General features: G+C 37.7%; 1 protein-coding gene across 2 annotated transcripts in view; it reads right to left on the reverse strand.

The window, feature by feature from the left end:
* MOXD1 (monooxygenase DBH like 1) overlaps window positions 1-25,151 on the reverse strand; it is a 54,655-nt gene that overhangs the window by 19,628 nt on the left and 9,876 nt on the right. For both annotated transcript variants that reach the window (XM_040551585.1, XM_040551584.1), the window contains 4 exons: window positions 22,337-22,483; window positions 20,695-20,862; window positions 20,491-20,574; window positions 1,427-1,606 (listed from right to left, as the gene is read on the reverse strand). In XM_040551585.1, the coding sequence (XP_040407519.1) occupies window positions 1,427-1,606; window positions 20,491-20,574; window positions 20,695-20,862; window positions 22,337-22,414 (510 nt within the window). In that variant the 5' untranslated portion in view covers window positions 22,415-22,483. The remainder of the gene's footprint in view (window positions 1-1,426; window positions 1,607-20,490; window positions 20,575-20,694; window positions 20,863-22,336; window positions 22,484-25,151) is intronic.

Genomic DNA, 25,151 nt, shown 5'->3' on the forward strand with positions numbered 1-25,151 from the left:
AAAAAAAAAAAAAAAGCAGGCTTAGTGAAGTGGGGATAACTGGGAGATTTGCTTCAGAAGCTCACTCCTGATTCAACGTAAAATACCAGTATCTTATAAATGAACTCATTTTATAAATGAACTCATATAACATATCCACTTTTGGAGGAATGAATCTTTACTACACAGATACTATGTTTGAGATCCCAACTTTCCGATGCTTGATGGACATTAATGAATTAATCTCAGAATATAGTAGTAAGTATTATCACCTCCATGCTACATAAAGGTAAACTGAAGCACTGTGAACACTCCAGTAAACATGAATGTAACCCTCTCTGTAGATCTTTAACAGGACCATCCTTACAAAAGCCTTCACAGAGTTTGTGAGATGATAACTTATTTATATGAGGTTTTTTTTTTATTACTTCACTTAGTTTAAGAAAGTTGAAAATACAAATACTAGGTCAGAGCATAGCTGATGGCGAAAATGCACAAAGCATACATCAGGGATAATGCTCATAGTGGATTAAGCTTCTTTTGATGGGTAGCTACATGGGTAGCAGATCCAGCTTCCTCACACTGCAGCACTCAAAGACAGTTTTTGGACTGCTGGTTGGCCAGTGAAGCATCCAAAAACTGTGATCCGCCAAGTCCCTCTCTTTGCCTGCACCAGGTTTGAGTGGGCATGCAGTGAAGCAAGGGGGTAAAGAAGGGTTGGGATGCTTCTTTTGGCAGTAGTTCTGCCTTATGTCAGCTGAAAGCATTAACTGCAGCTTAAATTAGCATATGAAATAAACTGAAAACAGCCTGGGGTTAACATGGCATTAGAGACTGTGTTTTCAGTAAATATGCCCCATTGCCACAAGCGAAGTCGTCCTTGTGCCGGCTCTGCACCAAAACACAATCACTCCTACACTGAAATTATGTTTTTTAGGGCTGGGAAGGAAATTTCAGAATGATTTGCCTGAATGGGGGAAGGTCTTTCTTAGGCACAAAAAGAGTTAGACATATGTCTGACTTCAGTTGGAAAGTCTTGGATGCAGTCACCTACAGAGTGCTTTTCATTCTGTCATCCTCCACAGATAACAGACATTAGTCCTTGCTGGAAGCAGTGCATTTTCTTATCAGATGGGGCAAGCTGATATGGTGACAGATTTCCATGTTCCCAAGTAATCTTTTTCTGCCTAAAGCATCAACTCTCTGTACTATTTTCATTATTTTTAGCTTGTCACTCAAGACGTTCATTTCATTTATCACTTAGGAGGCCAATGAGAAGTTGAAGACAGTGATGAATCCATTTAGGGATTGTGCTTGTTTACCCATAAAAATAAAAATAAAAAAGACAGATTAAGAATTCACTAATATGCTGGAAGGAAGCTTTATTATGATATACACCCTCCTGATGCCCCATTGATGAACCATGTTAGACAGCCATTCATCCTACCTCTCCTCCAATGGCCCAAGCAAAAATGACTGTCTCACATGTGAAGAAAGAGTCTGGCATGTTGGGATGGTAACACTCATGTCCGTAGTCCAGCACACTGTCATTCAAGTTGCTGCTGCACTGATACAGCAGGATATGATGCACTAGGTTCTCATGGCCCTTCTGGATCAACGGCTCAACCTGTCAATGTTAAAAGGAAAAAGAAAAGGAAAGAAAACACATCTCAAATATGACTATTTCAATGTGGGTACACAGACAGAACAGCAAATTATATGGTGCACTTTTACTGAAAGAGAAGCCTTGATATTCAATTGTAACTAGGTTGAGATGCTACTTCAGCGCTCTGCAACTCCAAGCATTAAAAACATTTTTAGGTGCATCAGTAGGGAACAGGAAGAAAAACCTGTGTCTTGATTAAACCTATGTTGCCATCTGCCTTGTTCTCCCTTCTCCCACCCCAGTCTTGAACTGTCACTTGTCTTTCTCCCTGCCCAATCCTGGTTAGCTGCATTCCAGCATGAAGGGGATATAAACCAGCTGTATGTCTGCTCAGCTAAACCAGCTTGGTATCTGAACTACTCAGGACATTTCATCCCTGTCTCTGCCTCTTTTGTACTACTTTGAACTAGAGCTGCCCATAAATTCTGTAAATCTAGGGGGAGCCTGGAGGTATAATCCCACATTCCTCAGCAGGTCAAGATGGACTTCCAAATTTTTTAGACGTCTGTGAAAAATTAGACCTAATTTACAGTCTGTTCAGTTGTAAAGACCTCATTAAGTCATTCCACAGAGGTCGGGTGCTCTGGTCTGCTTGTGGCAATGAGGAGGTGGAAGGTTCTCAGGGGTGCAGGAGTGCCCACAGTGTAATGTGACCACTGAACTTCAGGGTAGCCCAAAATTTCATTCCAATATAACAGTGTTAACTCTCTCTTCGGATGGATGACGTTAAATTACCTCCATCAGAGATGACATCTGGGCAAACATGAATACTTCTAAAAAAAATTATTTTGCTTTTCAGAAAGATCATATTCCACAAAATATCAGCATATAGAAAACAATATTAAAATGAAAAGAGTTTCTTCCTTGTTTTGCATTCAAAGATTGAATGCAAATCCATGTCTATCCTATCTACCTTTAATTTGAATAACATACACATTCTCTGTAAATGTTTTCACAAGAAAGGTGAAGTTTTAGCAATACAGCACTTAAGATGTGGAGAGCCATGCAGTATTGCATTTTACTATTGTTAGGAAAGAGAAGGTGTTTTAAAGAGGGAAAAAATGCATATACATCCTAACATTGCATCTATTTGTTTTGCAAGCACGTGAACCCCGGGTACCAGAGGACAAGAGCAGGGTAAGAAAGAATAGTTTATTATCTTATTAAAATATTTTCAGCACAATATTGTCACCAGAAATTCATCTCTGCGCTTTATTCAAACCACTAAACCAATTACAAAAGGGGAAGGGCAGGAAGAAGTGACTAGAGCCTGTTCATAACAAGACCACCCTCAGTGATATAAATCTGCAAAATACCATTGAAGTCGGGCTCTTGGGGAGTCCAGCTGCTGCTGAGGATCTGCAAGTCTGTCCAAGAAGTGCGCAACCCAAACCCACCCACTTCACTGTGCTTAGAAATCAATGGAAGGGTACCAATTTGCACAGACATACCAAAGTTTTGTTCTGATGGCTACACTGAAATGCTTCACAAGGGATATTCTGTACTGTTTTCAGTAATCCCTATTTTGGTTAGCATTACCATCATCATGAATTACTCTACTACGAAAATAAAGGTATTTTTGAAAAGGTGCAAAGAGTCAGTTCACCAGTCAGAAAAGAATTCATATCCAAATATATCAGGCTGACTGACAATGATTCAGAGATCTATTTCAGCTTGATGTTGCTTCCTCCTCTGCTCCTTCATATACATGCACACCTATCCAAATGCTGCAGAATCGTATCATGGTAGCTTATTGATGAAACAGCAGTATATGTATTGGGAATTTAGAAATTCCACATAGTGTATGAGTTAGTTGGATGATGGTTATGGAAATATTATCTCTGTATCTACCAAGAAAAAAAGAATATTTTTGTCCAAAGACATGACAGTTCTGCCTGCTGCTACAGGATCCCAGTACCTGCTGTGCTTACAATCACTACTGCAAAACCAGCTTCCCCTCAGAACAATGGGACAGCACCAAAATTAGAAACTCACATCCTGTCATCAGTTTCTTAGTGTCAGATACCTAAACAAAAACAGAATTTCAGAAAGTAGTTTTGTTCAGCTTTCTTTAGTGAAGAAAAAAAAAAAAAAAAAAAAAAAACCTTGAGCATCTTTCCAGCGTATCTTGTAGGACTTCTCATATTCTTCACATGCACCAAGAAATAATGAAAAGCAGCAGTGAACTTAAGACCTTTCACACATTTTAATTACAACTGGGTTACAGAACTACCACCCTTCTCTCCTTCCTTTTAAACAAAATACAGAAAATAAAAGAAAAAGAAAAAAGGAAAAAAAAAAACTACTAGGTGTGGGTCAAAAATCTTTTAACAAAATTTTAGGAAAATCACTCATGATCACAAATTGTTCATTACCCAGTAATGTAGGGAAATATTTTACTGGCCAGCTCCCTAAGGCTCACAGTATCATTTCTGACTGAAATGAGAAAGAAAGAGGAGCAGCCTCCCTTGACACACTCGGTTCCCTTTCTCTGATTCAGTGAGTAGCTAACTATACTTAGTGGAATAACTTCAGCAGAAAATAAAATCAAAAACTTTTATTTGACCCTTTATTCTAGTGATTAACTGAAGCAGGGATTTAAACATGCCAATTCTACATCCCAGGAGAGTGCTGTCCTAGTTACTCAACCGTTCATCATTGTAGCTTATAGAGTGAGGAGGGTGTTTAAACTGCCTCCCTCTTCCCCTCTCACTTTCCGCAAAGAGCATCTGTGCAGCTTAATTTGCTTCAAGCAGAAAAGAAATTACAAAACCTCTTTTTTTTTTTTTTTCAATAAACAGAATTCTTGTTTTCTGGCCAGTCTTACAAACAATGATGAACAATGACCAAGTTCCTCAAAAATGAGGCCAAATCTAGCAAACCACTAATACATTTAAATGTGCACATAAGTAGTCCCAAGTGTAAAATCAGTTGCTAGAGCAGGTATCTACAATTAAATACCTAATACCAGGGTGGCCTGGTTTCCAGAGCACTTGCAGTCCCAATGAATGATAACAATTTCTGGGATCATCTCCTACAAGGTTATTCCTCTATGAACAGCTCTATATCAGTCTCGATCCCTAATTATAGGCATTCATTCATAAAATGTGAACTGTTTAGTGCACACATTCAGAGTTTCCAATTATTTGAATTTTTAAGCTTTTTTTTTTGGGGGGGGGGGGGAGGGGGTTGGTAGTCTTTAATCCACAAACCACAGAACTGAAAGCTTAGCTAAGGTCTAAGTTTGCAGGTCTCCAGTCACAATAATGGTGGGCCAACACTGAAAAGTCACCACGGCTGTCTTGTGCATTTGTCTTGGGAAATAATTCAACTTTTAGAATACTTATGAAAAGATAGTAATTTACTATGCTAAATTAGGGCATGAAGAAAAATATAGAAAAGGCGATAAAAGTAGGCATACTATATAATAGATAATAAACACTGCAGACTTCATTAATTTTTGTTGGGATTCTTATACATAGGCTTGCTTAGTTTGTACTTGTAAAGTAAGGGGATGCTCAAACGTCACTTTCAGCCACCAATATCTGAGAAATTTAGAATGGGTTGTAGTGAAAATGGGAGTCAGCCTTTCACTTTCAGTAATTATGAGGAAAATTGTGACTTCGAAAAGTTGTTCCTTTCTCTTTCCTTGCTAATTCCTACTCACCTCCTTTTAGCCAAAGGAGTAAAGAAAGAGGCTGAAAAGAGATTCAGAGGGAATATACATATAATTACATAAAACATCCAATTCTCCATTTTACCTCATTCTTTGAGGTGTCTTCACTGTTGCTGCAACGCAAAGAAGAACCAGCTGTCAGGGTTCATCTGTTTGCCATGTCGGGAATAAGCCAAAAGAGATACTGCACTACTGGGGCACCTCAGTGACTTCCTCGCCTGCAGGCAAAGTGCATTTTCTGCTTGACATTTCATAACTGCCAGGGGCTTGGAGAACAAAAGCCCTATGTCCACTCTGCATCAAATTGCCGAAAGCATTTGGAACTGGAAAAAAAATAAGTGGATGCACAAGAATTGCCCTCCTCTGCTTTTCGCAAAACCTGCAAACAGAAGCTGCTGTTTTATTATTCATGAAGGCTTACTTTTTGCATCGTCTCTACCTTTCCTGAAAGGTTGGGTGAAACATCTTGCTAAATGAGCACACTGACATACATGAACGTATCTGACTTTCATTAAAAGAGGTAAAAAACAATAGATGTGCTATAATCCCCCACCGCATCAAATCATAGTTCCAAAGAAGGAGGTATTTAAAATAAACATCATGCAAAATAAAGACAATGCCTTTTGCAACCAGAAGTATGGGTTATGGTTATGGTGTTTGATTAGCATTATCTGTACTGATGGGGCAGGTTGAGAGGTGTCAAAGAGTTCTTTTCATCATTACTGTCTCTCTTAGCACTTCTCAAAATATTGACTTTCAAAATATATAAAAATAACAAATTTTCAATTTAAGTTAAAATAGAAAAGACACTTGCTTCCCACCTGTTACTTTAACAGAAACCCTAAAAAGATAATAACAGAAACCCAAACAAAGATAATGCCTACACTCACTAGTTCTGGATTACTCAGCTTCAATTTTTCTTCCTCTCTTCTCTGTTACCTATTATCTCTTTACCTACTGCACAAACTGAACATACCACATGCATTTGTTTCATTTAAAAAAAAAAAAAAGCCAACATTGTAACATAATAGAGGCTTGCATCTCAAGCTGCTGATAAGCAGGGTCAAGATACTAATGTAAGACACATTAAGTGGGATGAAAATGCAAACAGATGAAATGGTCCAAGAAGTTAGATTCCCTACAAGGAAAAATTATCTCCAGAAAGCTGGAAGTCTTTCTTGCTTATTCTTTTTCCTCCCTTTTTATTTGCTTTGCTTTCTTTGATGTTACAGCTGTGGTTTGTTCTTCATGCCTGTTTGTGTGAATGATAAAAGTCAGTAAACTATCTCCATAGTCTCCCCATAGTGTCCCTGTTACAAAATAAAGTTCACAGATCTTAAGTAAACAAAATGCTGAATTTATTTTTATATACAAAAATAGCAACAGGTTTTTGGTCTTGTTGCAATGATTTTTTAATACAGAAATGTCAATGAAAAATACAATTTTATTTTTTCAGGTTCAAAAGCTAGCTTCAACTTAATTTTACATTTCAAAGTGCCCAGATAAAATGTGCTGCCAATAATCTATTACATACAGTGACATCTAGCCTCCTTTAGCCAAATGTACACTAATAAATACAGACCACAGACGTCTCCAGCCTTGAATCTCCATGGGATGCCTTGTTCACATATTCATACAGCTAACCTGTCTAATAATTGGTCGTACAGCTGCCTGAACCATGTCTGGGCATTAGTTGTTCAGCAGTGGTCAAAACCACGCCAGGCAATCTGCAATGAAGTAAAAGGAATGCAGTCCTCAAGCAAGGCCGTGATAGTAAAAATGAAAGGGAATGGTTTGAAAAAAGGACAGACATACCTCAGCCCAGAGTCTTCTTCAAACTGACTTCAGCTGCACAAGTGTTAAGCTACTAAGATTTCCAGTTCCCTCTGGAGAACACTAAAAAGCACCAAGCATCCTGCCATGACCTCTACTAACCAGAAGACACTACAGCATGGTATGGCATTTACCACTGTAAATGACTCCAAACAAGGCCTTAGCCTTACACAACACTGTGTGTATGTACCCCCGGTGACACAAAGAAAAAACATTTTTTTATAATCTCAAAGCTGAAAATAAAAATTTGTCACAAGGTTTTGTCCTGGCACTGCTGTATCTAACATTCTAGCCCACAGCTGGCTATTTTATTTATATGAATTTGCCATGTCTGTCATGATTAACTCAGACCAAAAAGTGATGGTTGTGAAACTGAGTGCTGGCTGAGATCACTGAAGAGAATTTTTGTAACAGAAGATGGAGGTTTTTGCTCTCTGCTTTCTATACTCATCCTTGGGAAGAACAATCACCGTCCTATTGACTACTCTGGACTTCATACTTCGTTCCAAAATGTACAGCATGTACATACATTTAAATAACTGTTCAATTTAGAAAAGCTCCTCAAAGGTAGATACAATGTCATCAAGATTATTCTGATTTTTCTTTTATTTTCTTTTTATCTTTTTTTTTTTTTCAAAAATGTAGTCACAGAATAAACAAATATTTATCTAAAACATCTGATTAAAGGTTTAAGATTTTTTCTTCCAAAAAGCAAATACTTGGAAATACTTGGCTTAATAAAGTTGGATCTTTTTCAGCAAAAACTCCGTGTACACACCACCATAAAAAAAAAAAAAATCTCAATAATATGGTTTTATTTTCATATAAATTTTCAGAAAGAAAAAAAAAATGCTAGTGTCTTTCTGCTTAGCATTGGTTCTTCCTACAACTCAAAGGTGTGCTGAGCAAAAACCCAATAGCTAGAAATATGCCCCTGAGCTGGGATAGATGTTTAAGTACATGACCCCAAGTGTAGACCAGGTTTTTAACCCCAACAACCCAACATCTATCTCATGTCTGGAGGATAGCCTGTCTAGGCCAGCATTGTGTCTGGGACGCAAATTTGCTGCAGACTTTCAGCCTCAGGTTCTAGAATCCTGGGGTCAGGCAGGGACCATGCTTCCAGCCCTCCACCCACCTGACCAATCTGACAGAAAGCATTAAATTAATACCACAGAGAAGTTAGGACTGAAAGAGATACATCAAACGCTCAACAGGCTGCAGTCTAGCATGGACTAGCTGCTGTAACCTTTACTGAGATTGGCCCTATCATTTGCTTGCACACAACTACAGGTCCATTTTTTTTTTTCTCACTGAATAATCCAGACCTTAAATTCAGCCATTACTAACAAAATACTTTAAATTGCTCTTGATCCCGAGTGCTTCTGAATTTATATTCTGCTGTTTACTTAAAAAGGTGTATGGTTTGGTGAGCAAATTGTAGGAAGCATAGCAATGCCACTGTATCTATTTCACTGGTGGTTATCTATGTACAAGCATTATTGCTTATCTTGAATTGTTCTCCAAATGTAAAAATGTTCACCCAAATTATTTTCATACACATTACTTACAAATTCAAGCTGGAGAAAAATAAAACCTGTGTAGTTACTGACATATCTGGCTTCTTATATTTTAATATGAAAGAGATGCAGATGTAGCAAAGGCGCAGGCAACAGCAACCACCCCCACCCCCAACCTAATAATGTGATTAGGTAAGGTTTCCTTGGAGGATGGAAATTTTCCAGCCCAAAAACAGAGGTTCCATACAACTTAAGGCATTTAAATTTGCATGGTTTGTCCATGGTGTGGAGTTGTGTTTTTTTTTTTTTTTTTTTTTCCCCAAAGCAAGATTCAAATACAGGACATAATCCCAGGTTGAAATAACAGTGCTGACTTGTTTATTTATTTATTTAAGTTATAATGCTGGCATTTGTTTTTATCTGGTTTTGGGTATACTTCAAAACATGTAACAAAAATTCTAACATCACTGTGGAGAAAAAAGTACTTACCACATGAATGGAAAAACTTATTCATAGCAGATATTTCCTGTTCTTGGTGTAAAGAAGAAAGGATTTGTTTACTTAGTGACTGTGTTGTTCAATGAAGGCTCTTATTAAAGTTTTATTAGTATACCACATTAAGAACTAATTACCATACTGCAGTTTTAAGCTGCAGAATTTTCATAGGAAAAGAATAAGGCCTTCATGATAAAAGTTACTGTTGCTGTGTTGTTATTTGGAGAGGAGGCTGTGCCTCTAAATTCACACAAATCCTTCGGTCCCCATATATTATCATAATTAAATTAATGTTAATGATTGAACGTACGGTTCAATCCAGAATTTCTATAGATCAGTGTGCAGAATAACTTAAATATTTTAATTAGGAGAGAGGAATCAAACAACATAATAATCATGAAAAACAAAGCATTTAAAATGAGAACTAGAGATAGTTTAGGGCTTCTTGTTCTCTCTGCCTTCGAGTCCATTCCTAAATTCTTATTCCTAATTAATTGCCTGGAACTCTGCCACTGACAAAGAGTTTCAGATTTGAAAGGCATGCAGTAATTTAGACTAAATCCAAAAGAAATATACCTCAAAGAAATATTCATTTAAAAAATGGTTTCTGCCTGAGGTATGTCTGAAGATTTAAGATAACACATTTAGCAACAGTTAAAAAGTATAACCCTGAGGACCAATCTGATAAAAAGCTTGGGTCAAGAAAAAACATGTTTCACTCAGTTACGCTTTCTGGCAATACATTTACTGCACTCCTAGGCAACAGAAAGATGGGCAGAATGGTTGCGGTATTGAGTACGACCAGAGTCTCTCAACACGCCATACGCACCAAACAGAATTAATTGGCAATTAATCAGTAATATCATTACTTTCTTGGGAAAACAATGTAATAATACAGTAATATGTAACCAAATACTTTTCAGATCTGAAGCCAAGATGGGTAGTCTATAAAGAGTGTATATTATTTCCAGATGAACATATGATTTGAACAGTATAAGTAATGAAGGTACTTATCAAGTTACTTATACAGTCAATGAAGGTACTCCCTTTTTGTTCATGAAATCTCCGTTAATACACAGAGATGTCTAGCTGCTTCTTTGAGATGGCAAGGGAAGAGGTTTTAACAGTATTGTACAACTGCAAAATGTTCCCTTTGATGATAGCTTAATAACTTCATACTTGTTGTCTTCCTGCTTGGGAGGGAACAAGAAGCTTTACCAAAGACAGAATGCGTGAGAATATCCAACATGTCTGCTTTGTGTTTTACAAATACATGGGCATTCTGTTAGCAAACATGTTTTCTGAGAAGGAAATGCTAACTTTTGCAAAGGAGAACCAAAGGGGAACATGCACGAGAAAGACTTTAAGTCTACAGATACTGAGTGTCTACAGCAGTCACCAGCCCAGACTCTCTGGCACCTGACATCTACTGAAGTGAAAGCATGGGATAAAATATGCTCAAGGCTAGCGATGTTGACTTGGCACAACTTCCCTCTAAAAAAAATTATTTACAGGTTTAGCATACATGAGATGGTTTACAAAATACATGTCGCTGAGTAGTGTACGTTAGGTTATGCCTAGGTTAATACCATGATTTCCACATTTTCTCACCCTGAGCCAGATCCTGGTATGCTTGCTCCAACACCCATCAACAGCTCCCAGAAAGCCACACAACAAGTGCCATTTTCAGATGACATGGCTCTTTGGAAGTCACTTAAGAATACTGTAGTAAAATTATATTTCTTATGATAATTTTCTTATTTCTCTATTCTTAATTCTCTATACATATTATAATTGTCTAGAAACCAATACTCAATTCGAACTTCACAAAACAGAAAGACACAGTTCCAGTCCAAGCAACTTATGAGATAGCAAAGGCAAGGTCACTGAAATGATGGGAAAGAGAAAGAAGACTGGCTTTCAATGTTTAATAATTTAGATACTTATGTTTTCTCAGGTTAGGGTTGTGTGTTTGTTTGATTGTTGTTTTTTTTTAATTTTAATTAGAGTCATGATGTAAGTTATTTTCATAACAGGTAAAACTTCACTTAAATTGTGGCACAAAGAGAAACTGTTCATCATCTAGCTGTGGTTCAGTCATCAACTGTGTGAATTTGATGTCATATATGCTATGTGTGGACATGGTGGAGTGGTATTTCTGACTAAATTATTCTTCCAGTGTTATTAGTGCTCTTTCTTTCTATTTTACCCCCTAAGGGAGTCAATGAATCTATGCTCTGGACATATCTGCAACTACCGTCCACTGCAAAAGGAGGCAGAAATGGGAAGGTATCATAACATTACTCTCTGAAGACTGAACCAGTAGCTGATGCTGGGGTTGGAGAGGGAGAGATGGGAACTGAAGAAAAATACTTCTTATAGTTAGATCGGGGATGACATTTCTTCTCCCTAAAAATTAGATTGGAGCAATTAAGTGTGGCCCTACTGAAAATTTAAGCAAATTTAAGCTTAAGTAACAGCTTAAGATGCTGTTACTATGTGACGCATCTGAATTAGAAAGTTGATTGAAAGAACCAATGCCAAGCAGTTAGCAGGACTGAGGTAAATATGCTCTGTGATCCATCTAGATGCTTACTTCATATTGTGTAAGCCCCACCAAGTCAGATTTTGCTAACTATGAACCTGCTGTTCTGCTATTTGCTCAGAAGATGGTTTACAATTGCTCATCAGAGGCCCAATTCTTCTTTGAACTATATTACCTGCTATGATAAGAATTGTATAATAAAACTATCTAGGTTGACTACGGATGATTTCTAGACAAGATTTTATCTTCTTAGTGCACTAGCTAATCATATTATTCTAAAACTGAAGATAAGAATGAGGAAGGAAAAAAGACATTTTACATGACATAATGGGGTAAATCAATTGCAATCCTCTACTGAAGATCTCAGAAATAGGAGTTGAATCTCCAAGAGCTTCAGCAAAGCTGCACCCTCCCCTTCCCCATGCTCACCTTTAGTCATATTTTAAGTTAAGCGCATATATGCAATTAGAACTTACATAACTTCTGACTTTTATTTAACCAGAAATTCACATAAAATATGTATTTTCCAACTATGTGTTGGCCTAGTGAATACAATTCCGTAATGGATGGATGTTGTCTTAAACAAATAAATAAATAAAATCAAAGAAACAGGATTAAATTAACTAGATGTTCAAGTTTGTTGATGACAGAACTGAAGTAGATTATTTTTTCATACCAAACATAGAATAATTAATAGAGCAATAGGAGCATAGCTTAAGTATTCTTATTGTAAAGATATACAAGTGAAATGAAAGAAGATTACCGCAAAATAAGAATACATTCCACTAAGAAAAATTAAGTTCGGTGTGACAGGAAAATCTGTGGTCATAGTAGTTTCATCTTTGATCACAGAATGAAATAATGCATGAAATAATTTCACATGTGAAATAATTCAGCAGGTTATGAAAAAGAAAAAAAAAAAAAGACAGTATTTCTGTTATTTCCTCAGAGAGCTGCTTGGGAAAATTTGATTTTCCAGTCAGTTCAGTTATATATGAGTCCTTAACACTGCAAAACCTAATGGGCCAATTCAGGCTTGCAATGAAGACAGCCCTCCAGATCAAAGGGCAGAGAGCTTGCAAGCTCTGCAGTGCAAGATGATAATTTGGTTGCCAACCTAATTTACCAAGGCTGAAATTGCTTTGCAGGGGGACATACAGGAAAATAGAGAACATTCGCTTGTTTCAGGCTGCATGATGCAATTTGTTCAAGTTATCACATTTAGCAAAACGTAAAAGTTCAAGCCAGAGAACAACAAGCAGTTACTGTCTGGTATCACTCAAGTTAAAAATCAGTGCCCTCATTTAGGTACTGAAGGCTACACGCTGCCCTTCTGGCTTTCAATCAATCAGTCTCTTAAACTGGAGTCCCTTTGTATTTTCACACTGGGGTCTTTGGTATTACTAAAGCATTCCACTGTCAAAAAGCAGAGTTACCCTTGGCAACAAGTTTTTTTGGAGTTTCTACTTCCTTATCAGAGATTGCTCTGAAACTGAACATGAAGATTAACTAGCAGCTGCTGGTGTGCTCTAATACAGGCCTTTATTTAACTGAAAGAAGCTCTCTTTTCTAAGGAGATAAGCATGGCAAAGTTTGGTGCTTATATAAAAATATGCCCAATGTAACAATTCTCAGCTAACGCCTAAATAATTCTTTTTTTTTTTTTCTGGTGATATGCTTGGCCTGTTTTCACTATTCACATCCTCAGTTCAGTGCCAAAAAATTACACATAAGTAATTGTGGTTGAGAAAAATAATTTCTTTTCCTACAGGCAAATTAAAAAAAGAAAAAAAAAGTTTTATTTTGCAACTTTTGTTCTTATTACAGCCTCTTCTGTTCCCTGACCATTTTGATGGGACACACCTTCCCCAATTCAGCCACCAGAGAGCTACATGTCTAATACAGGGTGGTTATCAGGCTGGTTCTCTCCCTCCAGTCAAAGGAGAGAGACTGAGCCATACAGGCGATGTTTGAGCTCGTCTATTTCAGACACTTACTCTGGGATGACATAAATGGCTATTTTTGCCACTGACTGCTAAGGTCATTCAAGCAGCTAGCTCAGATCTGTAGATTGGTCAAGTTAGATGAGAGAAAGCCCACTTTCATTTTTTGGAAATCTCCTGTCTTTAACATGTTGCCTGAACTTAATTCAGTATGCATGAGGTATACTGAAGAGATACTTAATTTTGGCCACAGCACCTAATCCCCAACATGGTGCTTGCTCCCTGTTTCAGCAATACTTAAACTCTTCATTCCATTCTTGTAAGCAGATTCAAATAACACACATGAAAGGGGTGCTTTACACAGGCATCCAAAAGTTTAAAGCCTTACAAAATTGAACCTACTTTCCTTCTTTCCAGCTCTGAATACCCTCTAAAATTGGGATTCCCATTTAAAAAGTTCTCCTACAGAATCTGAAGTACTTTGCACTCCTGAGCACAGCTGCATTGCAGCCTTCTGCTGGTATTCATCCAGCTATACTGCCAGTTTCAAAAATTTGTAAAGTTAAAAATCATATGAAAATGAGCAATTCTTAGAGAAAAGGCATGTACATACAGCTAAATGACCCAACTGCTCTATTGTATTTGTTATTTTACATAAACTGAAATTCAATGTCAGGCATATTTTTGTCTATGTGATTATAACTACTCAAGCTTAGAGAACTACTTTCCCAGAGGAAAACGCAGTATATTTCAAAGAAGTTAAGAAAATAAAGTGGGAAAATGGACAGTGCTGAAACTAGCATGGGCATGCTACACACTGAAGCTGAAAAGTTTCACGCAAATCAATGATGGAGCATCTGGCACATAGTATATACACACCTTTCCTTCACCAGTAGGTACTGTACATTTTCAGATGTTAACACACCACATTAAACAATATGTCAGGTGTAGTGGGAAACCATGGATATAGAGGATTTGTAGAAAATCTAGGCACAGTAGAGGAGTTACTGTGTTTTAAGCTTGCTTCAGTTGCACTGGAAAAAAACAGCAGTGCACATGGGAGACATGAGGTTAGTAATGAATATTACTAAATATGAAAATTAATGAATCTTTAGCAGATGCAGTTTTATTACTAAGCATTAAGATTAAATTAAACAAATGGAAGACATGGAATATTGAAACCTAAGCTAAAGACAGTAACAACAAAGATGTCTCTTTGGAACCACAAGTAGGAAGAACAGTAAAAACAAGCTTCAAAAATACAGCAAGAGCTGTATTTACTTTAATACTGAGAAATATTTCTCATGAATGTGAAACAAATTTTCACTTTCATGACGGTGGTAAATATCTACATGATGCCAGCTCATGGTAAGCAAAAAATAATTCATTTTGGCAGGAAAAAAAAACAATCATAGACGTGTCAATGCATACATATGCATGTACACTGAAAATCATACATCTCGACCATACAAAAATTAAAGGATTTCAGAAGCCCAAGTGTGCTGCCACTAAATAACTTTTTTTTTCTTTTTTTTTAAACTAGAAGGGAAATAATAAAGGGACTTTTAAAATGGGTGGCTTACAGGACGGAGGGTGCTGCACAGAGTGCCCTTTTCACTGCGTGCTCCTCTCAGTAAGTGCCTCTCCCTCCCCAGCCCTGGCATGGCAGTGACTGCCTGTCTGTAAGGGCTATCCGCACCCACAGGAGCTGCCCTCTGTGCGGCTTGAGCATGGAGACAGAAACCTTTTCATGGAGAGGCTGGTGCATGGGCATGCCTGTCTGTCTGTCTGTTTCACCCAAGGATCCCTCCCTCCCTCAGATGAGTCCTCCTGAAGCAGAGGTCCTTCTCCAGGTGCAGTCATTGAAACCAGAAAACTGGCTTTAGCGATGAGATTAAGAGACACATTCAGGACCAGGCAAAATAATGTTGTTTACAGAGCATGGCAGAAATCCTAGCAAGAACTAACCTTTAGCCCATCTCCAAAAAGTCTGGGCTAATAAACAGAATGCCTTTTTTTTTTCTAAGAAAGCTACTTCTGAGAAAGCTCACAGCTCGCTTCCATCTGTGAGAAAAACAAAATCCCTGTAGGGTAGTAAGCCTGAAGCGCATACCACAGCCTGGAGCTCAAAGCAGCAAAACAGGCCAGTGCACATGTAGCTGCAGGGGGATTTTGCAAACAGGCAGCGATGTGCGCTCTGCCATGTGAAGAGCTGCCAGGGTCAGCGCTCCAGGACCACTTTGGAGCCATCCTGCAAGCAGCTGCTGCGAAGGAAGACAGTTGCTGGCCACTACCTCCAAGCATTCCCTTTCACCTCTTCTGTGAGATGTTATTTTCAAAGTTGATCTATTACCCTGATAACTGGTTCTGCTAACAAAAGTAAGGAAGCAAGCAAAAACACAGGAGAGGGAAAACCTTTGGAAGTTTAAGAATTTTTCAAGTAGCCACGCCTCCTCCAGGTAAGCTGCTTGAAGTTAAGGAGTAATGACTCCACCAGAGCCACAAAAACAGCCTGGTGCCTGGCATTGTTTGCAGTCTGAATAACCCTTATCACTATTACGTCCAGCTATTGAGAAACCATCTTATTTTGCTTTATTTCTTAGCAGGCATGAGGTTATTAGAACTAGCTTTGTGAGTTATTTCTCCAGGAGTTCCTGGAGGCATCAGAGAAGATCTTGTAACAGAAGGTATTGTAGAGACATGTAGGAAGACACACTCTTTTCCCTAGGGAAGAAGTTGCAGAGATATGAAATGAAGGAAGATTAAAAAGAGAAGTCCTAACCCTGGCTGAGTGCCCTGTTATCGCACTGGAGCTCTGTTCTCCATTGCAGCACATTGTTCTCCATGCAACACAAGGAGAAGTTACTTATCCATGTCCTCATTCTACCTATGAGATGAACTAAGATTATAATCTTATCTCTTGCACAATTTACATGTCATGTAGTGCAGCTTGATCAAGAACAGTCAATGAAAGTATGCTGTTTCTCATTACCTGAGGTTCTTGGAAAGTCGCATGAAGATTATGTAAAGAGAAAGAAAAGACATAAGATCTTACATGATTTACTTTCCACTGATTTTGAAATCTTATGCTAGTCATTTCTTTATCTTGTGCTAACAGAAAAACACAGTGCTTCCAGTCATTACCCAAACAAGCCCTCTGATTCACTTGAAATCAGCAGCTTGCTCCTCCAGGTGGAGGCCTTTGCCTTGGCTCCCCAGAGGGCAAAGGCTGTATATTGGCACATGTGCAAAATAGCTTCTCATTTCCCAGAGAGTCACTCAGTGACTGTGACTTTCCTTTCCTTTCCTTTCCTTTCCTTTCCTTTCCTTTCCTTTCCTTTCCTTTCCTTTCCTTTCCTTTCCTTTCCTTTCCTTTCCTTTCCTTTCCTTTCCTTTCCTTTCCTTTCCTTTCCTTCCTTTCCTTTCCTTTCCTTTCCTTTCCTTTCCTTTCCTTTCCTTTCCTTTCCTTTCCTTTCCTTTCCTTTCCTTTCCTTTCCTTTCCTTTCCTTTCCTTTCCTTCCTTTCCTTTCCTTTCCTTTCCTTTCCTTTCCTTTCCTTTCCTTTCCTTTCCTTTCCTTTCCCTTCCCTTCCCTTCCCTTCCCTTCCTTTCCTTTTCCTTTTCCTTTTCCTTTTTTTCTTTTCTTTTTATTTTTATTTCTCTTTCCCTTTCCCTTTCTCAATTTTATTTCCAAAAGAAGAACATCTACTCCAAAAGCACAAAGGAAGAAAAGGACAGTAGAGGAAAATGTTGTGATCCTGACATCCACACTATCCAGCTTTAGAAGTTTTCTACTTGTACAGGTACATCTGTTTCTGCCTGGGGTACTTTCATTGTGCTTCTGGCACACATCTTCTTGTTGAGTTTCACACAAAGGGATTCAGTTCATGAGCTCTTTAACTGCATCATGAAGGTATCATTGCCAAAGTGAGGAAGAATAACTTGAAGATTCACTTCAAAAGCATGCTCTTCATCTAAACACTACTCTAATGCTGTTATGGTAATGGTTTAGTTTGGATATACCCTAAGACCAAGCGTCATCACTCTGCCCAGCTGTTGTACCACTAATGTGTAGTTACAGAATATATTTATAAATGCTTTGAAGACATTCTGTAGCATATAGCTACTCTTTTTAAAAAGAGTGTGGTCAATGGAAGTTAAAAAAAAAAAAAAAGGCCTCTTAGCTGGAAGTCATAGGCTCTACCTCTACTACTAGGTCTAAATTTTTCTCAGACATTTTCCTTCACTTAAATATTGTGCTTTCCTGAGGAAAGTGACTTTTTAAAAAATACATTATTATGAAATAAACAGAGCAATTTGCAAGACAAAAGGAGTGATGGAGAACAGCTAAACAATATGAAAAAAAAAATCCTTTTGTGGTTGTTGCAACTATTTGACACTCCAGAACAGCAGCTGAGAGCACAGTTCAATGCTGCTGCTGGCACATGCTGTCCGACTGCACTGAAATGTTCCATAAAACCACAAAGTAGCACAGAAATGGATAAAATTGGCTCATTTGTATATGACTTATATAGACTGAATTACACCAGAGATCAATTTTCACTATTTAAACTTTTCTTTTTTCTGTCTATAAAAATAAGATGTGTAGATTTGTATGAAAGTGATGCTACACAGGGAATAAAGAATCAACATCTACACAGGTATTTAACTAACACTTTGATCAGGTCATATAATTCATCTGTCCTTCCCTTTGTGAAATTCAGCCTTTGTTTGCATAGTTAATATCCATCCTTCTGAGTACCCATAAGCCCAATCTTTTGTGTGTCAGAAGGCTTTAGGAAATGTTTAAACAGTATGTAAGAATGTATAGACACAATTCCATAACAACCCTTTAAGTGTCATCTACAAAAGTCACACAAATGAAAATATAAATTATACCCATGAAAAGATATGCTAAGGAAGTCTTTCTACATTCATTCTTCTCTTTTCTGTAATCATTTTTCTCTCTCTAACCATTTTTAAGCAGCAGTATGAAATCTGTTTGCTTTTCTGAAGCTGGAAAATCCCTGGGGATTCTTATCTACTTTTTTAAAGTTTATAACAGGCAAATAAATTGCTGATTTCAAAATGTAATTCCTAAAATTATAATATGCATTACACATCGTAGTAAAAATAAATAATATAAAACTCTTCTGAAAAAATAATCAATGTATGTCTGAACTAAAACGATGTTTTAGCTTCAACCAATTGCAGCTTTTTAGAAAAGCGTACCTGTGTGTGTGGTCAGCCAAAACATTTAAAAAATAAATTCAGTAAATATAAATAATAAATAATTCCAGAGATAATTCTGCAGTTTTTAGCAGAACGGCATACATGTACAATTTCCACCAAATTAAATATGAAAAGCATGACCCTGATACTGCCATTTCAAAGGTCTCTCACTTGAAAACAGAAAACTAGAAGTCCTGACTTATATACCATATTACGAGCAAATTCTGTTTTCCATATCGATCTCTGAAACCACCTGTCACAGATTTCAAATGTGTTTAATGATCAAGTACCTGAGGGCAGAAATTTTGACCTTCCAATCCTTCATTTTGATAAAATGAAGAAACCCACGATATTTCAGAATATACATACTTCTCAGGCATACATTGGAGATCATGTCAGGTTCTCTGAGTTAAAATAGAATTTCAGTCTTACTGAATTCATTAGAGTAGCATGACTGACAATAACCAAAAAAACAACCAAACAACAACAACAAAATAAAATTCAATACTTACATGCAGAAACGGGTTCAAAGAAACGTAAAAATGAGGGCCATGATTCAGCAGCCACATTCATACAATTAGTTCCACTCAGGTCAAGAAGTACTAGTTGTATTATCCACCTCTGAGATGGCTGTATCTTATCTTCTTCATTTTTCCCATGCAAGTCTAAAATAACCCTTTGCTCTGTTCTTTTGATGTTTTTTGATTTATATGAAACAACCTTAAGGTTACTGTCTATGCAGCATTCAGTTAATGACGAATGAATAGAAAAAGCACCTTAAGGCTTGTATGTTTATTTTAATTAGCTATATCACTATGCTATCTTAAGTAGTCTTGAACAATAATAAGAGGTTGTTCCTTTATGAGGTCTTCAGTATATTGCTCCTGGGGAGGAATGTGAGAACCATCTTTCTCTCGGTACTCTGAAGCTTTCAGTTCCAAACTGAAAGAAAAGCTAGAAAATGTATGATACAAAATCATGTTTATGCATGTAGGTTTTGAAATCACTTTGGATCACACTGATCTTCTTGTAGGTGTTTACACATTTTCATTAATTTTTGAATAAACTACAATATCCATCTATTTTTTTTGTAATATTTGACTTTTATACAGCCAAAGGCAACGAATTCTGTTCTCACATGATGCCAGTCATTTTAACAAAATTCTCCCAATTAATTATTTTTAATCTAAAATTACTCTCCTTTAAAAGAAATCCCTGACATTCTTATATAAAAGTTGAAGCTTGACGGAACATGCTTTTAGACATTTTTACTTAATCTTTGCCAAAAATATTTATGAACAGCAGTAACTTTCAACCTTATTTTCTTAGGGGAGGGAGGACATGGGAGAAGAGAAAGAAAGGATCTCTATCACTCTGCATGCTAATTGTTAGGGAAATACCAGGGCCAGGTGCTGAGCACACAAATACGTACTTTTTACCTGTGTTTGTGAAAATGTACAAGAGGTCTTGGTTTTACTCTACCACGGAGCTAAACAAATTTTGAAAGTGCAGTAATTGGTTTGAAGAGTCATCATCCTCACCTGAACTCTAAACACAAAAACAGAAAACATAACCTGAACTTCACACAGTCTGAATCACTCACCTTTGTCACATGGTGCTTTTCATGTTGTACAGGAATCTTAAACATTTGGCACCAATATGTTGTATCCTTGTCTGGTATAGGCACCTGTCTTAATGAAAAGGGCAACGATATTATAAAAGTCGTACTACCCTGTTGTGTAAGCATAAATATTGGGCTTAACCTTAACCCTGACTGCACATAAATCCAAAGGCCAGAGTAACTTACGTCTTTGTTTGTCAAGTCGAAGTATGGCAAAGAGGCAGATGAGACATCTGCTTTCTCTGGGTTCAGTAAACGTAGACTCTTTGTACCACGATTAGACCCATGGTAATTTTGACCTGCTTCTCCCATGTCTTTGTGGTGGTAGGCCCATATTACCCGCACTGTGCTCTCCTGGAAAAACAAAACAAAACAAAAACAAACAAAACCCATAAGGAACAGGAACAATATCTTCTTCACATAGTTCATTTAATTCCTAATATAGGTGTGATGTAGACATTGCTGTACTTGAACAATGATAATGCATACCAGAGGCAAAATCATCTACTGACGCAGAGTTTTCTTTAAAATGAATCATGTTTTCTATTTGCAGGCTTCATGTGGATCTACAGAAGTTGTATCTTTCTCTGATAGCTTCCTTCACTAATGCAGCAAATTTAAGTCATAACTGCAAATGGCAGAACAGACTCATAAAGACATAACCAACTAAGTACATAGAACATTTTTTCCTAGAGATGGCACTCATTTGACCAGCACTCAGAACGTACCCTCCCAAAGCAGCTTCCAGGTTCAACTATGCAAAGATCTGAACGCCTTTTGTGAGCTGCTGTCCCTATATTCTAGAGAAGATAGCCATTCAATTACAGAATGGATTTACATCTTAGAAATCAGGCTACTGCTACAGTGCAGACCAGTTCTCAATACACCATCCTCAAATTGCAATAATCACCCCTGAGACAAAATACTGTAATAAATGCTGAGGTGTCCCAGAATGTTAAATTATACTGAGACAATTTGGAGCAGGTGCAAAAACCACAGATCCATCAACTGCCTGGAAATCTGGCAGTTTATACAGCTGTGGATTTCCTTCGTGTATCTTTCAGCTCCTCATATTGTTATTATTGCATATACTGCGAAAACATAGATAATGACAATAGTGTTAAACTGCTACTGTGATGCTTCCAAAATGAGTAGTACTAAACAAACCAAAGCATAGAAAGTCCTCTAGATCTCTTTAACCTATCTGTCATTTCCAATATGAAAATCATCAACTTTGTATAATTTAAAATGATGCTTAGGAAGTACAGCGGTCGCTAGGGCAACAAAAGAATTTCCCATGAGAAGTATTTACCATGGAAAAAGCTGCATCATAAAATTCTTCAATTTCTTTATTTTTGATATAGAATTAAACCAAAAAATAAATATTTTAGCTACATATGCTCAAAAGTCTAGATTTAAGATGAATTACAAGTTAGTGTAAGATCTAAAAGTGTTTCTCAAGTTGACATTTCTTGAATGATTACAACTGTGGGACACAGGAGCTGGGAGCACAGAGATACCTCTTTGAATCCTATGTTCACATGGTGTGTTACAAATTAGAGAATATTATGCATTGAAGTGAAGGAACAAAGAAAGCTGAAATTAAAATATAAGAGTTTAATAAAACTAGCACAAGTATTTTACCTGGTTAATTTGACTGAATAAATGTTTTGGAAAGTGCTTTGGGAGCTGAATTCATTTGCTAAGTGACCTTCTCTAATTCTTTTCTTTTACTAAAATGAGATTTTAATAACCAGTTTCATAATACCATATACTTTTGGCCTGAGTTATTTATTTCATCTCTATTTCTATAGGCAGAGCATCTTACCGTTATGCTCTTATCATTTGTATCACAAGTGTGCAGTTCTCTGCTAAAAGCCAATATTGTGTGTGTACTGTTTTCCATGGCATATTCCAGATGGTAATCCTGTTGTGGGTCTTTTTTCAGTACTCTGTTTTCATCTGTAAAATAATCCTGTTGAAAATAAAAGGTAGATCATTGTTAAAAGGTAATATTAAGTAAAAAAACATAACTTTCTGGTCAAATGCTGAATCCACTTAAACATTGTTTTTATGTAAAATATTGAGGGATGACAGTTTGAGCGACGCCAAAGATTTTTTTGGATTAAAAATCTTCAAGAAAGCAAGTTTCCTTGGTAAGCAGCTTAAAAAATGTCTTGAACAACTTTAACAATACACTGCCTGTACATGACTATGGAAATAAAGGCTGTACTCAACCAATAAGCGTAAATTATCATAACTGGGGTGTTGTGAACTTTGGGGAAATTACAGAGGGAAACAAATTCACTTAATACTCCAATCAACAAAATCACTGTTCCCTCTTTTCACGACTTTGTCTTTGTTTTTCCTTCCCCACAAAAAGCAAACCTCTCGGATTAAAACCAATTGGAACCAGGAATCCTGCAGTTTAACCAGGATGAACAGTGCTTAGTGCACACAAAAGGTGCCTGGAGGGTTTTGGAGTTTATTTGTTGGTTTGGGGTTGGGTGGTTTTTCTTAGAGGAAAGGTTAAGAAAGATGATCCCTGGCTCAGCAGAAGCACGGTGCAATGGAGGAGCCGAGCAGCAATGTTGGGTCATTAACCTCCTCACCCCAAATTCCTGCTGCCCCAGGCAGCTGAGGCGGCCGTGCAGTGCCCCTCTGGCCTCCTCCTCCCTCTCCTCCAGCCTCCTCCTGCCACTGCCTCCAAGGTTCATCCTCTGCTTGCCTGCCCGTGAGTTTTAGGCTGTTTCTGCTCAGGCTGGGGCAGGGCTGGGTGGTTTGCGGGAACTGCTCCGGGCACCCAGTCCTAGAGGAGAGCCTCTAGCCTTGGTTAGCAAAACACCTCTTTTTTTTCCATAATACACCACCTGATGGCAGGCAATTTTGTCAGTTTTTTTTTTTTTTTTTAACATGTTACTGGCAGATGCCATTAACCGTGCAGCATCCTTAGCAAAATAACACCACACCTGCTGCTTCTTGAAGGCATTTAACTCTAAAGCTATTTGGACCTCCATCTACTTTTAGAGGGATTTCTAGCTTTTACATCCCTTTGCTAAAGAGAAGGGAGCAAAGCTGAAAAAATGTAGAACATTATGTCCAAGTACTGGTAAAAGTGGCTGCCGGTTTTAATTCACTAAAGGATCAGTTGGGAGCCACACTCTTCAGCTTAACCGCACCCGAGAAATCTTTGTGTGTACAAAAGACCACGTGCACACCAGTCACAGCTCACAAGCTGGTCTGCCTGTTATTGATGTACAAATAGCTGCATGCCCAAACATTTCATTAAGATATTTTAATTTAGATGAAAAATTTAATAAAATTATCTCATGATGCGGTTTCAAGGAAGAAAAGGGTAAAAAGCAGACCATTTTTACCAGTATGAAAACTTTCAGATTTAGTTCTGTCTTCCTGTAACTATTGAAACATTTTGGATTTTTTCACCCCAAAACAAATCTAAATTAAAAAAAATAATAATAATAAAATTGAAAGGTACTGAAAAGAGTCATCCTTTTCCTGTCAGCACTTTTTGTGACTAGAAGTGAATGAATACTTATATGAAAGAATACACACTTTGAAAAACTATCATCAGAAAGAGCAAAAGAGAGGTCTGGGAGCTGAAGAAACAAAGGGAAGTGATGTGTTATATTTGTTTAGAGAAAGAACGACCAATTTGCTTTTCCAGATGGAAATAATGGGCCTGTGCTAGGATGGTACTTGAAGGTGGGTATTGTATAGGAACAAAAAGCTCCATTTCACCCCTGCATCAGAGCTTGGACAGAAACAGTGTATATCTACACAGAATACCATCCCTGTTCTGAAAACACATTTCTATAGAACCTCTGCTTTTATCCTAGAAATAGTAAGGGCTTATCTGGGCTAGAAGTGTGTCCTTGTGAACATTGGCTTTTACCTAAGTGTGATATCTTTTCTAAAATGTTAGATTAAACTGGAAGAAGGCATCCTTGTATTAGAATAAGCACCCAGAGATCAAATTACTGAGGAACAGAAATCCGAGAATAGCTTTTCCACATGGGATTAGGTTGAAAGTTTTTGCCTGAAACATCTGGGAAGGAAAGTTCAGAAATATAAAGCCAAGTTAGGTGTGTACACTCAAATATTTTTCTGGTGATCTTCACCATTTCTTAAAAACTCTAAAGGACATCTCTGTAACCCCCCCCCAAAAAAAAAAAACACAAACAAACAAAAAAAAAAAAACATGTTATATAGCCCTGACTTCTATAAGCCTGCAGGGAGAGTGCAAGAATAACTGGAAGAAGTGGTGTAATTAAGATATTGGCTCAGATGTGCCTTGATAACGCAATTGTCAGTGGAATGATTTCATTCTCCTGGATGACAGTCAAAGATGGGTCCCAGCTCCAGCTCGCTGCAAGGGGCTCCCTTTGTGCCTGCAGGTGAGTGCTCTGGGGAAGGTGATCCCACTGCCCACACGGGTGCTCGCTGCTGACCCCGCATCGCCTCTGCGCAGCACCTCGCTCTGTCGCTCCCCGGAAAGTACTCTGCGGGTAGATTTTAATCTGACCGACTAACGTTAATCTTTCCCACATGAAAATTTCTGTGAATTAATGAATTCGCTGGCTCTACTTACTTCCTCTGCCTGATACACACCACCTTGAAACAAC

This window comes from Cygnus olor, chromosome 3, assembly GCF_009769625.2.
Source record: "Cygnus olor isolate bCygOlo1 chromosome 3, bCygOlo1.pri.v2, whole genome shotgun sequence".
NCBI lineage: Eukaryota > Metazoa > Chordata > Aves > Anseriformes > Anatidae > Cygnus > Cygnus olor.